We start from the raw sequence: 13,947 nt of genomic DNA, 5'->3' as shown, positions 1-13,947 counted from the left end.
TGTGAAGAATCATACTGCTCAAATCCTAGAGAGAAGGGGAAATTGGGACAGGTGAAACTCTTTTCCCCAGAGGTCTGTTGCTTTAAATGGCGTAGCTATAAGGAAGCTGACACAAGGAGCTTGTAGGCACAGCTCTGAGAAGCTGAGCAGAACTTCCAATAGACTCATGGGCCAAGGAAACAAAAAATTGGAGTTCAAGGCCCTCTAGGAGGAGGACCCAAGGAAAAAAAACCCTAGACTTTTAGTTGGCTCCCCTAAAGAACTAAACCCAGGGTGACCTGGAAATAGACTAGCCCTCTCAGGGACTGGAGCTCTGCTTCAAATCATTTCAATTCCTGACTGGATTAAGCTAATCGGAAACAGAAGTTTCCAGATGCAAGGTAAAACTTCTCCAGAGAAAGAACACACTATCTCGACATCAAATAACTTCTACAATTTCTCACACACACAGAGTCTGGTACTTAATCAAAACTAAGGAGGAATGATCACAAGATGTGATCAAAAACTGTGAACAACAACAGAAGCAAAGCAACATGGTAGCCAGATATTTGAGTTATCAGATGCAAACTTTAAAAAAAGATGGAATAAAAAAACCACAGCACAAGAGCACTACACACTAACCAGAAGAGCTTAAGTGAAAAACATTGACAATACCAAATGTTGATGAAAGAATCGTTTTTGTTCTTTTTCTTTGGCTAAAAGAAAAGTAAATATAATAAACTGTTAATTATGCAGTAGGCACAGAGTTATACAATAGATTATTTTCTATATGTATATATTCTTCATTTTTATAACATTTCATAATTAAAAGTTTAAAAAAGAAGAAAAAGGTATGGCTAGGGAGATTAGCAAGGGCTAAATTATTTTAGCTATCAGAAGTCATGTTCAAGAATTTGGAGCACTTTGGGAGGCTGAGGTGAGATAACTGCTTGAGGCCAGGAGTTCAAGACCAGCCTGGGTAACATAGCAAGACCCCATCTATTTAAAAAAAAAGAAGGTTGTTGTTTTTTTTTTAAATTAGCTGGACACGGTGGTATGTGCCGATAGTCCCAGACATTCAGGAGGCTGAGGCAGGAGGATTACTCGAGGCCAATTGTTTAAGAGTTTGAGGCTGCTGTAGGGGAAACTGAGCCCTGATCAGATTCGCTTCCTGCTTGAGAGACCTGGAGAATCACGAGAATGACATGTGAGTTGTGCGTGTGCAGATCAGAAAATTGGGCTCCAAGGGAGAATGTATATGTGAGGTGTGGCAATACCAGGCCTAACGGTTACGGTAAAGATTCTCTAGATTCCAAAGGTCTCTTGATGCTGGAGGCAGAGATTGTGGTCAAGGTCTGCGCTTTTGCAAAAACAAAAGTGGAGACATTCTATCTGACCTCTCCATCTCCTTCCTCATCAGTGCCAATGTTGGGCAAGCAGCTTTTGTCTATTTCTTCCTGTTTTATGACAATAAATATGGACCCGAGGTTTACCTGGGAAGGCTCCTCCCAGAGTTCCTCAGTCCCCTGACACAGACTTTGTGTCAAGCCTCTTCATTCCTTGCGCCAAGGAAGGAATGAAGGACCCCGTCATCTGGTGACCTCAAGCCCTTCAGGACGCAGTGAGCTATAACTGCACCACTGCACTCCAGCCTGGGCAACAAAGTGAGACCTGGTTTCAAAAAAAAAAATATAGCATTTACACCTTATTCTTCAGACTATCAGAAGCCATTTAGGGTTTTAAATAGGGAAAGTGATAGCATTAGATTTTCTCTCTATAAAGATCATTCTGGTTGCATATTGCAAAGAGAGTGAAGGCGGGGAGCCCAATTGGGAAGCTGATGCAGTAACCCAAATGAGAGGTAACAGTGGCTTGTCCACTGGCAACGTGCTAGAATTGAAGGAAAGTTGTAAAGATCTAAAGCAGGGGTCCTCAAACTGCGGCCCACGGGCCACATGAGGTGGTGTGATTGTATTTGTTCCTGTTTTGTTTTTTTTACTTCAAAATAAGGTATGTGCAGTGTGCATAGGAATTTGTTCACAGTTTGTTTTTTTTGTAACTGTAGTCCGGTCCTCCAACGGTCTGAGGGATAGTGAATTGGCTCCCTGTTTAAAAAGTTTGAGGATGCCTGAAAGGATGGAGTGAAAGTTTTCCATGGATTTGGGATTTAGTTCAAAACTGTGAAATTCTATCCCAGGCAAATGAGAAAGCAAATGAGGCCTCCATGGCAAAGAAAAACCTAAAATGGAAACAATTTCATTAAAACAAGCAGGGGCACCAGCCAGGATAGAGCCTGGGATTTGTGAAAAGAAAAAAAATTGAATTTTTCTGTAAGCCCTCAGAAGTAACACAAGTGGTTATAAAATTGAAAGCTAACAAGCATTCAGCTCAACACCAGATGGTCAGATAGATACATTCACAACTTGCCAGAATTCTGAAGCCTTGTGCACCCCATACATGCAGATGCTTTTGTAAGGGAGGGGAAAAGTCTATTTCTGATTCTGACAGCAAATGCCAAGCCACATTTTGCCAGGAGAGAATGTCATCTCTCAACCATAAATCCGCCTAGAATTTTACAATCCTATTCTCATTTTTGAAAGAGACGGGGTCTTGGACCACTACATTCACCAGGCCTGCTAAAAAGTAAAAGAAAAATGAAGAGAGCAGGCAGTTTCTGAAGAAATCCCCCTTTTCATCTGCACTCAGAAAAGTAGATCTGTGTCTCTAAATTATTCATGAGCATCTTACCTGTTATTCAGGGAAGAAAAATTAAGCATATCAAACAAAAATTTATTCCCACATTCTGAAAAATGGCCTGAGGCACAGTCTGACAATTTCTTCAATTACTCTGTTTAACCCCATACTGAGAAGATAGGGAATAATTAATTTTCTTTATCATTACCCTTTGTGCCTTTTCAAAAGGTTAAGGTCTAAAACTAAGCATATCAAGTTCCGAGTCTGGCTAGTTTGAGTATAAATACACATCCATGGAACTGAATTATGAATGACTACTTTACTAGAAATGGGATTTTTTCAAGATATTCCCCCCAATCTGTTCACACAACAAAAAAAATATTCAGAGATGCTCTTTTTAAAGGAAGCACTTTCCACACACATGCCCATGTACTGTCTCAATTTTTACATATTCTACTGGGAGAGTTTGGTTTTAGACGCAGGGGTAGTATGTTATCTGCATTCATCATTTTTCACATACCAGAATACGTAAAACTTGGGCAAACACAATTGTCTTCTGTTCTCATGGTATATGATACACTTGCCTCACATACTAACAGGTTGAGGAATTAATCACTAAATGACTCAACTTTCTGATTCAACCCTTACCCAGAAAGTACCCCTTCTCAGTTCCTCCAAATAACACACTGACTCAAAATTCAGGAAGGTAGCTGTATGATAAATACCACCCAGCAGATCTTAATAGTGAATAACACATTGACGCCTTTTGTACAGTTATTTACATATCACACCTTGATCAAATTTATCAAATTGAATATAATTTCTAACATGACAGGCAGATTCCCTCTGACTACCATTAAAATACAGCAGAACATAAAATGCTCATAGACACTTTTATAAAAGGCTCTGGGGTTGAAATCAGCGACATATTCTTAATGCCCCTTTGAAGATATTCCAAGATCAATTTCAAGAATATGTAAATACCCCTCAGAAACATGAAATTCTTGCTGCAGACTGCCCAGAGGATGGATGTCACTGATCTGAGAATAATACTCACAGGATTAACTGTTTCTTCAACAGAATGGTGAACGGTCCACCAGTCTGAAGTCCACTCCCATGCATTTCCCACGATGTTGTACAGGCCATAACCATTGGGAGGAAAGGCATCAACCTAAAAATAAAGTAAGGGAAAATGCTGTCAAACTACTCACCTTGTTTAGAAAATCTCTTTGGTGCAGAAACACACCAACAGCTTTACCATAGAGTATGAACTTTTCGTTTCAGTATTCAAATTACAGTTTGATCAATGTAAAAACAAAAAGGCATTTTTTTAAGCTTTGAGCTTTTAAGGGGAATCTAGAAACCTAAGGAGAGTTAATATTAAATATGAAGGCCAGCAAACTTAGAGTGATCAACGTTGATCATAAATCAATTTTGTATTGGAGAGTGGGTGGGGGGTGGGGAAATAGATGAAATTTAGACTTTTAAGATCATTAACAGGAGCATCACATGGGACCCAACAGGAGTCTTAGCTTAGCTTTGCTGGCCACACAATGTCTTTCAGTACTAAGAGACCCCAAGTCAACTCTGTCCTTTCTACCAACTCCTTCCACTCACCATCTTATCTTTAAGTCTCAATCATTACCATCAAAACATTGAATTTGTTTTTACAAGGAGAATGTGAATTCCTTATCAAGTATATTAGTAATAGAGAGTTTGCCATCTGTGGAATCGGGAAGTCTGAGGAAAACTATACGCGTTCTTCAGGAAGGAATTATACATTTTAAAGGCAGGTCAGACAGTCTGCTGCATAATATTTGCACAGATACATAAAGTGCAGAGTTTTTATAAAAGGGGAGAAGAGAAAAAAACTTAACTGAACAACAGTAAATGCTGAACAGTTTTGCTAGTTTAGTGACTTAAATTTTCCCCAACCTTTCCTTAATGGAAATTCTCAAGCAAAAACAAAAGTTTCATTTTATTAAACGGGAAAAAAAAAAAAAAAAATCAAGTTCTCCTTGTAGTTTTTAATCTTTTTGTAAATTCATGCTTTTTCCATACTAATGAAGTAGGACTGAAGGAATGAATAAAAACTCATTTCTATGTGGCTTCAGATGGTTTCACATCTACACATGAATATGGAAGCAACTGAGGCTTAGGCAATTCAGAGCATTTCAATCACAGTTAGGAAGCTGCTCTGAAAAGAACTTAATCTGGAAGAGTTAGAAAGCTGAAAAATGTTACCAGGCTGTCCTTCCATCACGAGGGCTCAGGAGAGGAACACCAGTACTTACTCACTGTTCCCACGTTCAGTAATTCCATGTATAGTGACTAACGGGCTAGGAGGGATTCAATGACAAGTAAGACCTCTAGTTTAATGAGGGAGAAAAGAGACTATGTAAAAATCTGAAAAAGAAAGTTCCAAAAGGCAGAATAGAATAAACAGGGGAGACAGTGAGAGAGCGGAATAATAGTTCGAAGGAGGAGAAAAGAAAAAAAGAAATTTCAGTGTTTGGGGAAGAGAAAGGAAGGAGCCAGCAGGAGGAGAGCAATTAAAAAATGAAATAAACATTCCCGAGGAAGGACTAACTAATTATTCAGGGGTACAGAAGGCATAGGCAGCCGGGCTTTCAAATCAGGCTGCCTGAGGTCCCATTCATGTACCAACACTGAAACTGATGTTAGGGGAGCAATTCAACACATCTGGGTGCCGTTAATTCACAAAATGGGAATAATAATGGTACCTCCTCAGAGGTTTTATTTTTAAATTATCTTAAATAATTTTATGTTTCAATGGGGGTAAATGTGGAGGTCACCAGCCTCAAATTACCATCTGTGAGTATGCCACTAAGGAAAATAAAAAATTTTAAAGGCTCATTGTTAAACTCATCACACTAACCAAAGCGGCTTTTCAGGAACTTCAAAAAGCAAACTTGAGAATATGAGAAATACTTCTGGCATGCTTCTTTTCCGGTGAATGAGCCAATATGCATCAAAACCATAACTAATAATTGCTATGACAGTGGCCTACTAAATTCAATTTTTTAGACTATGGTCAGAATAGTTTGCTCAGTATAAAGTCAGGCCTGAAATAATATTAAAATACATAAAATATTAAATATCAGGTGAGGGAGCTATTTCCCAGTAGGTCCATCACATCACAAAAGTTAAATCCCTGCTCTCAACTGACCAGAGCACAAGGACGCACAGAGATCAGGCAGACTTGAGATGGTTCTGTGTGCCAGCAGTTCCAGTTTAAAGACAGAGGTCTCATTACGTCTCCTTTCGGACCCAGGAGGAAGTCTCCTTCTCAGCTGGCGGTCTTTCTCCTCTCCCCTTGTTTCCCAAATTGGTTCTTTCAGGGCTCCTGGCAACTGTTCTAATTTTATCTTAGTAACTTCCATGGCAACTTGGTTCAGGTAAGTTCTGTAGATATCTGCTAACTCCCAGGCAAAAGTTCCAACTCCAAACATCTGTAGAATGTCCTTATTTCATGCTGAACTTTACAACTTTGTGAAAAGGTACGCTCATTTGAGAAAAGTAAATGTTCTATTTTGCTTGGCAGCTCATGTAGTTACGTAAAGACAGAATTCTGTAGCAGCAAATTACAGCCAACTATGCCTAACTGTCCGAGACAACCTTGTCATGGCTTTTTGCTAAAACTGACAGGCACTTACATCGTTTGTCTGGTTTATCAGATATAGTTACAAAAGGCTTGTCCAATCAAGGGCAATGGAGGCCATCACCTGTATCTTTGGAATGAGCTATCCCTCTCTCAGGACCACACAATCCTGTTCAAAGGCAAATCAAATGAACCCTCCTGCACCGAGGGCTTCAAAGCCCTCATTTGAATGTTTGTTACTATGACAACGAAAACCTGAGTTTCTAGCCTCCCTCAAGGCCATGTCCTAGCTACAAGTTTTATTGGAGCTGCCTGGCTTGTCACAGCCTGGTATCCATGCGGGAGGTCCAGGATGCTGAGGACCCTTTCCTGCCAGTCTCGTGTGTCTACCTCCAGAGAAGGCCGGGTATGGGCCCAACACTGCAGTGCCATCCATTTTCACGGTTAGTTGTACCTGCAGCTCAGTTGTTAAACACTCCTTAACAGATTCTGACTTTAATGGCCACTGTCCTACTGTTGGTAACAAACAACATCTTTCCTGGGGTCTGACGAACATCCACAGGCAGCTTAACCGATATTCTGTTCATCCTGCAGCACCATTTCTGCTGACCAAAAGTGGCCCACTGGACACTCTCATTTCATGCCTAGATCCATACCAGCAAGCTTCTTACTCATTTAAAGCTTGAGAGAAGGTTGAGATCATTTCCTCCCCAAGACCTCTAATCCGTCACTGTACCAAATAAAATTATGTGCCTACAGGAAAGGCAACGTTAGAGGAACCAGTACTAGATGGTTTGATTAGTCTTTTGCCTCTACTGAACAACACTTCCATTTCCCATGAGTTTGGGTTAGTGTATCATATATTTAACTAACGTGGAATTTTACACACACACACATATGCATTCATATTTATTTAAGGGCTAAATATTCTCAAGCAATTTATTTTTTATATTAATTCTGCCCCTAAGTCTCTAACTACTCTAGCTCAAAATAATTTTAATTTCCGGTAGATCAAGTGCCCCCTTGGTCTTCATCTTTTCCAAAAATTTCTTGGTCTTTCTCATCTGTTTAGTTTTTCAGCTGAAATTCTGGAGTCATTTGGTCACATTCCAAATAACATTATTTGTGTTCTGTTGATAAATAGATTATGGAAAAACTATTTTTGCATGAAACAAAAAGATAAGTATTTTTTAAATAACTGTTTGAAGGTTTGTTGGAAGAAAATGATTCTCCATTACAAACCCAACAAAGGGTTATTTCCCTGCCACAAGATTTCTTTCCTCACTGTTTGAAAAAAAAAAAAGAAAGTGTTTTGCTATACTTTGAATGATGGTATATCCTCCAAACGTCATGTTGAGACTTAATCCCCTGTGCAACAGCAGTAAGAGCTATAGCCTTTCCAAGGTGATTAAATCATGAGGGCTGTACAGTCATGAATAGAAGTAGCATCCTTATCAAAGGGCTCAAGATTCAAGGAAGTGCTTTCATGCCCTTCTGCCATTTAAGGACATGGCATTTGTCCCCTCCAGAGGATGCAGCAAACTCCAGTTCTGTGGGTACCTTGGTCTTGGACTTCCCAGCCTCCAGAATCGTTGTAAATAAATTTCTGTTGTTTGTAAGTTACCCCGTCTGTGGTACTTTGTAACAGTAGCACAAAGGGACTAAGATAGTTTTTAACATGCTTTGTTAGTATATGATTGTGCTGGCAAAAGGGCAGTGAGAAAGGACTCTTGCACACCCACAGAGAAAAACATGTCAAAGCATTCTGTAATATAATTTGGCTAAGTACCTGAAACTCTTACCAAGAAAGTTTTCTACTCTTTGACTCATTAGTCTCACTGCTAAGAATCTACCTTTAAAAAGATCATCACAGATACAGCATAAGATCTATACACAAGATCAAGGGTCCTCAAACTTTTTAAACAGGGGGCCAGTTCACTGTCCCTCAGACCGTTGCAGGGCCGGACTATAGTTTAAAAAAAAAAACTATGAACAAATTCCTATACACACTGCACATACCTTATTTTGAAGTAAAAAAAACAAAACAAAAAAAAAAAAACGGAAACAAATATAATCACACTGCCTCATGTGGCTGTAGTTTGAGGACCCCTGCATGTTCATTGCTGTATGTTCAGCAAAAGACCCAGAAATAACCTAAATTTGCAACTATCGCAAGTAAATGAATCAGGGATTATTCATACAACAGGTTATCCAGCTGCTGAAAGACAATGTATTTGTGACAAACTATTAATGACAAAATGTTCCTGATATTAAACACAGAAAAAGAGTAGGATTTTAAATATTGTATCCAGTGTGGTCCAAATGCATTTATGTAAAAAATATAATACATTACACCAGAAACACATACGCTGGCAAATAAGGTACTTAGAAGCATGGGCCTTGGAAACAAACCGACCTGGTTCAAATCCCAGCTGTGCCGCTTTCCAGCTGTGTAACCTTGAGCAAGTTAGTTAACCTCTCTGTGCCTCAGAATGCTCACCTGGAAAATGGGATATAATAGTACCTACCTTACAGAGTTGAATGGACAGTAAATGAGAATATTTTCATGCAAATGGCTTAGCACTACTCCTGGCCCACTGCAAGCACTCAGTAACTTCTAGCACCATCAACACAGAGAACAAATGAAAGAAATGCACCAAACTGATAACAGGGGTTATAGAATTCCAGGTCAGTTTAAATTTCTCCTTTATATTCTTGTTTTTCCGAATGATCTACAACAAGTATTATAATATCAACAAGAAAAATGCCTTATGAAAAAGATAAACTATTAGTAATTTGCTACGTGCGACAGTGGATGAACACAGCGAGGGGCACCGTGTGAGTCAGAAATTGAGTGATGCCTCTCGCCCCGCTTTCACCAGGCCAGAATTCTTTGCAGCTGCTGCCCTTCTGCAGAAGTCTCACTACTCACGGGTGCAGTTCCTCGGAAGCCGTCCTCGCCAGTGTTGGTCACCGGAAACTCACCCTGCCAAATGTTGGCATAATGTTGGCCTTTCGGCTGCAGTTTGTTGCCCCAGGGGAAAAGTCTGTCAGAAGAGACACAGGATCAGCCTGTCAAACAGGCATGGGTTAGGGATGAAAGTCAACAGAAGGAGCCCATGGAAGAGAGGGCGCTGCTCACATACTCTAAGTGAGCCTTTTAAAATCGATATACTGTATACAAGAGTTATGTAGAGCTTTTAAACGAGATTTTAAAAAACCTTCCTTAGAGTGGCTCGTGTTGAGTTCTCAACAACCTCAGTCTCCCCCAAGTACTCAGGAGGCCTGAAATAAATCACAGAACTAAAAGGACTTATAGAAAGCTGGGGAAGCAGACATCATTTTGGACTTATATGGTAGCATGATCAGGCAACATCACACCACACTTTATAAAGTCTTGGCTATTTTAAGGAGCCTTTCCTAGAAGATGTGAACCAAACATGAGTGTTCTGTCTCATGGCTCTAGAAGCAGAGAAATACCTCTGCTTCAGGAGATGCCCCAAATAAGAAAATGCTGAAACCAAGGCAGTCTGCCAGGAAGCTCTAAGGAGTAACATGTAACACTAGAGAGCCTGAATTGCTAGAACTTGCTTCGAGACTACAGGGATCACACTTGACCAGACACCTGGCTTTGGGGCTGTAAAGGGCTGGTGACCCATTCTCCATTGTCTGCTAAGTAAATTCCTGGAGATGAATAAAAAACAGTAGGAAAAAAAGAATTGTTGTTTTTAAACAATTTTCTAACCACACCAAGTTCAACAGAGTTTTTTTTCCTTAAAGTCAACAAAGGTCAACATATTGTCATGAGACCCTCCAAGTACCTATTTTGCAGGCCCCCTCGACAGCTGTATTCCCACTCAGCTTCTGTGGGCAACCGCTTCCCTGCCCACATGCAGTAGGCAAGCGCATCATTCCAGGAGACGTGGAGAACTGGATGATCTTGCCTGGGGAAAAGCAAGAGCAGAGTGAAGAACGGCACCATCAGGAACAGGAGACAGGAACTGGCTTTAGCCAAGTGTCTGTAAGCATCCTCACTTCCATCTATGCTGCTAAGGTGGTCCTGGTCCTGGATTCAAGCCCCACGTCTGTCACCTCCAACCAAGGGTTTCTGGCAACCAAGGCTCCATAATGAGTTACAGTTCCTCTGAGAACTGGACTCAAAACATCTCTCCCTTTGCAGGCCTGGATTCCTACAGAATTTCATTGGTTGGTGTGGTAGGCATGGAGACACTCCAGCTGCCACAGGGCCCTCAGCAGAAGCTTCCAGCTCCGGCAGGATTTGATATAGTTTCAAGAGCTACCTCAGAGCCCACTCATGAATCAAACACAGAGGGGGCATAAAGGCCCGGTCCTTTGGGCCTAGTGAGGCTCAGCCTAGAGTCCCCTGCACTGGCTGGAACTTGCCTGAGCCTGCTTTGTGGTTCTGCCGTCCCCCTCTGCCCAGCTCTGCATCCAGCCCCTCTCTTCCACAGGTGTGGGCTCCTGACAAGCATCCTGCAGGCCAAACTCCCTCTCAACCTGTTTTCAGAGAACCTACCGTGGGACACTGGGCTTTAAATGTCGTGTCTTTCTGCTTTCCCACTACAGGCTAGCCAGCTGTATCTGCCTCTTTCTAGCAGATTCCAAGCCAGTCTTTCTTTTTCCTGAGGATATAGAGGGGTAGGGAAGGCTGGGAAAAACACTGAGAATAAGGGCCACACACGTTCATGATTTAATTCCCCGCACACTTTTTGGACTACACATTCCTAGTCCACTCTGTATACACCTTGGAATTATCTACAGTACCTGCCCCAGGACTTTCACCTACTCTGAGCAGCTATCATGACGTGCCAGTCACTGTTTTCAGCATTGACAAGACACACTTTTGCAGCACTGATAAGAAACACGTTTTTTCCAGAAGACTGACTCAGTTGGTGTGTACTGAGTAAATAACAAACATCCCCCTCTGGGTACTCGTTCCTCACTTAGCTTCTTCTCTACCACTAAATTCACATAAGAAGATACGAATTGGGAGCGAAGAGGCCTAGTCTACCTGAGGTAGCCAAGAATCCTATGACTTTGCACAGAGGCTGCCGACTTGGGCTTTGAAAGATTTCTGACATGTGTTAAGGAGCTATTTCCTTAATTTCCTGTACTCCAGAGTCCCTGAGAATAAGGGCAATAACCAGGAATGTTGTTAAAAATAGAGGCTTAAAAACTGCATCTGAAAAATTAGGTTAGGAGAGCAGTTTTCTTGGGCTATTAGATGCTGAGTCCTCACCCAAACTGTTCTCCATCCCCAGGGTTTAAAGTGCTACTCTATTTCTGCACGAGATAATTATTTCCTGGCCACCCGGGAGACCTGCTGACCGACTTGCTGCTCTGTGGCTTTCAGTCAGATGGTGGCTCCAATGTATGTCAGTCCAGGACTAAAGACCACACGAATCCCACACCTAGGCCTGGCCTTCCATAGTGGCAACCTTGCAGGACACAACTACTGGGCCATATAAGCCAGAGCTCTTCATCCTCGTAACTACGCACAAGAGAGAATAGATAGACAGACTGTAAAAAGGAAACACATTATGAGATTTATAATAGGCCTACGAAGAGGAAAAGAGGCCACTGAAGAGCCCTCTCTGAGCGAGGTGCAGTATTCAGGTCTTTACATACTAATTTCCTGCCATTTTACTTTCATACCAGTTAGGTTCTGTCCCCCTCACCACGAGACAGCCATTGAGTTCTTTCTCAAGAACACAGGGAATCTGTTTTGGAATGAAACATGTCAACTAGGGAAAGAGGAACCAGCCTCACCTGTGCAGAACATTAGAGTCCGGCCCTTCTGGGTGTCTCCAGTTAGCACCTTTCACAGGTAACCACCAGGGAGCAGCTGCAACCTCAAAGCAACCCAGAACACGCTGATGTTAGCTACAATGACACTAGAAAAACTGACCCAGCACCAAAAATCTCGACGACTGTCTTCCACTTTGTTTGGGTTACCAGATACCTTTACTAGAATATCAAAAATAAATACGTATACTTAAATAAATCTGTAATCAAACAAGGTGTTATTTCATATCATTAAGTATCAGAGAGATCAAATAATACATATTTACACAGTGTGTATCTCCAAGAATTTCTAAAAGACACACTGCTAGCCAATCCTCTGTCATCTCTAGCAAGTGACAGACAGGACCACTCCTATTGAAAGAGGTAGGGAGACAAAGTCAACCTTACAATTAAGCACAGGGATGAAGAATGACCACTGTGGTCAGAGGTCAAGCTGAAGCACACAGGAAAAACTGGGGTATGTTTTCAAAAGTCCCTGATTTACTTTGTAGCCTGTGAGGAGTGTGTCCCTGGGCAAGTTCACTTCTTGTTTGTCCCTTCAGAGTCCTCATCTGTGAAACGGGAGCAGATGCACCTGCGTCGCCTAACTCGGAAAACAGACGTCAAATCAGATAAAACTGGGAAGTGCTCAGCAATCTGTCACTAGGACTTTGACTCCCACTTTATGGTCCTGCTAACTAAAATAACAACAGCAAGTGGTCCTCTCTTAGTGAATTAAGAACACAGGCTTTGGATCCAGTCAAAACGAGATCTGAATCATGGTTCTGCTGTTCACAGTGTCACTGCTGGCAACTTGTTAACTTCTCTAAGCCTGTTTTCTCATTTGGAGATAGGGACAGCATCTACAGGTTGGGTTATTACAAGGAGAAATATAACATCCATACAGGGCTTATGACTGTGCCTTTAGCAACTGAGGCTGAGTCACTTAGCAAGCAGTCATTGAAGGGAACCTGTCTCACCACGGCCCCATGACAAGCAGTCATGAGGAGAGCCACAAAAAATAATCATCACTGTTGCTAATACTAGAATAGCTAACGAACAGAAGTTTGCAAAAGATTCTTCTAACACAAACTAGAGCAGACTCAGGGTTATGTCCAGGGCAATGTAACTCTCCACCATTTGGACCCTGATGAGCCTGGCTGAGCAGAAGGGAAGGGAGGCTGTGTTCCTGCTAACATGTAGTGTAACAATCACTGAAAACACCAAACCCCATTCTTGCTCACTCTTTCTTCACATTAACACAATCAAAATGTTCACAGTATCTCTATCACAATTGGACTTAAAAAGACAATTTTTAAATATTTCAACAAAAAAAGATATTATGCCCTTTGACAGCACTGTTGTTTTACAAGAAACAGATGAGTAGAAAGGGATGGTTTCCTTCTATTTCACTTGCAGCACTGAAGAAAATCTGAGGCTGTTCTCACTGGACAGCTCACGTTTAGGCGTCCGTGGCAGTGATTCATTTGATATTGAGGGAGCGGATACCTAGTCCATTCTTAGGTTTCAGAAGGCTCTGCAGATCACTCACCCACCTCAACCCCAACCCCAACGTTATGCAGCACCACCAGAAAGTTCTAGTTCTTAAATTAAAAACAAGAATTAAAAGGATTAAAAAAAAAAAAGATAAACATGGCCATATGTTAATCTGTGTTAAACTTGGGTGGAAGATACTAGAATGACTTTTTTTCCCCATAGCCTTTTGTGTTTTAAAATCTTTCATCATGGGCGGCGCCTGTGGCTCAAGGAGTAGGGCGCCAGTCCCATATGCCGGAGGTGGCAGGTTCAAACCCAGCCCTGGCCAAAAACCACAAAAAAAAAAAAAA

At 41.4% G+C, this 13,947-nt stretch overlaps 1 protein-coding gene across 1 annotated transcript in view; it reads right to left on the bottom strand.

The window, feature by feature from the left end:
- SUMF1 (sulfatase modifying factor 1) overlaps positions 1-13,947 on the bottom strand; it is a 114,594-nt gene that overhangs the window by 38,957 nt on the left and 61,690 nt on the right. The window contains exons 4-7 of the mRNA XM_053599389.1: positions 12,086-12,168; positions 10,117-10,239; positions 9,228-9,342; positions 3,731-3,844 (exon numbers count right to left, since the gene is read on the bottom strand). Coding sequence (XP_053455364.1) covers positions 3,731-3,844; positions 9,228-9,342; positions 10,117-10,239; positions 12,086-12,168 — 435 coding nt within the window. The remainder of the gene's footprint in view (positions 1-3,730; positions 3,845-9,227; positions 9,343-10,116; positions 10,240-12,085; positions 12,169-13,947) is intronic.

This window comes from Nycticebus coucang, chromosome 8, assembly GCF_027406575.1.
Source record: "Nycticebus coucang isolate mNycCou1 chromosome 8, mNycCou1.pri, whole genome shotgun sequence".
Taxonomy (NCBI): Eukaryota; Metazoa; Chordata; class Mammalia; order Primates; family Lorisidae; genus Nycticebus; species Nycticebus coucang.
This window is presented reverse-complemented; position numbering and strand designations above follow the sequence as displayed.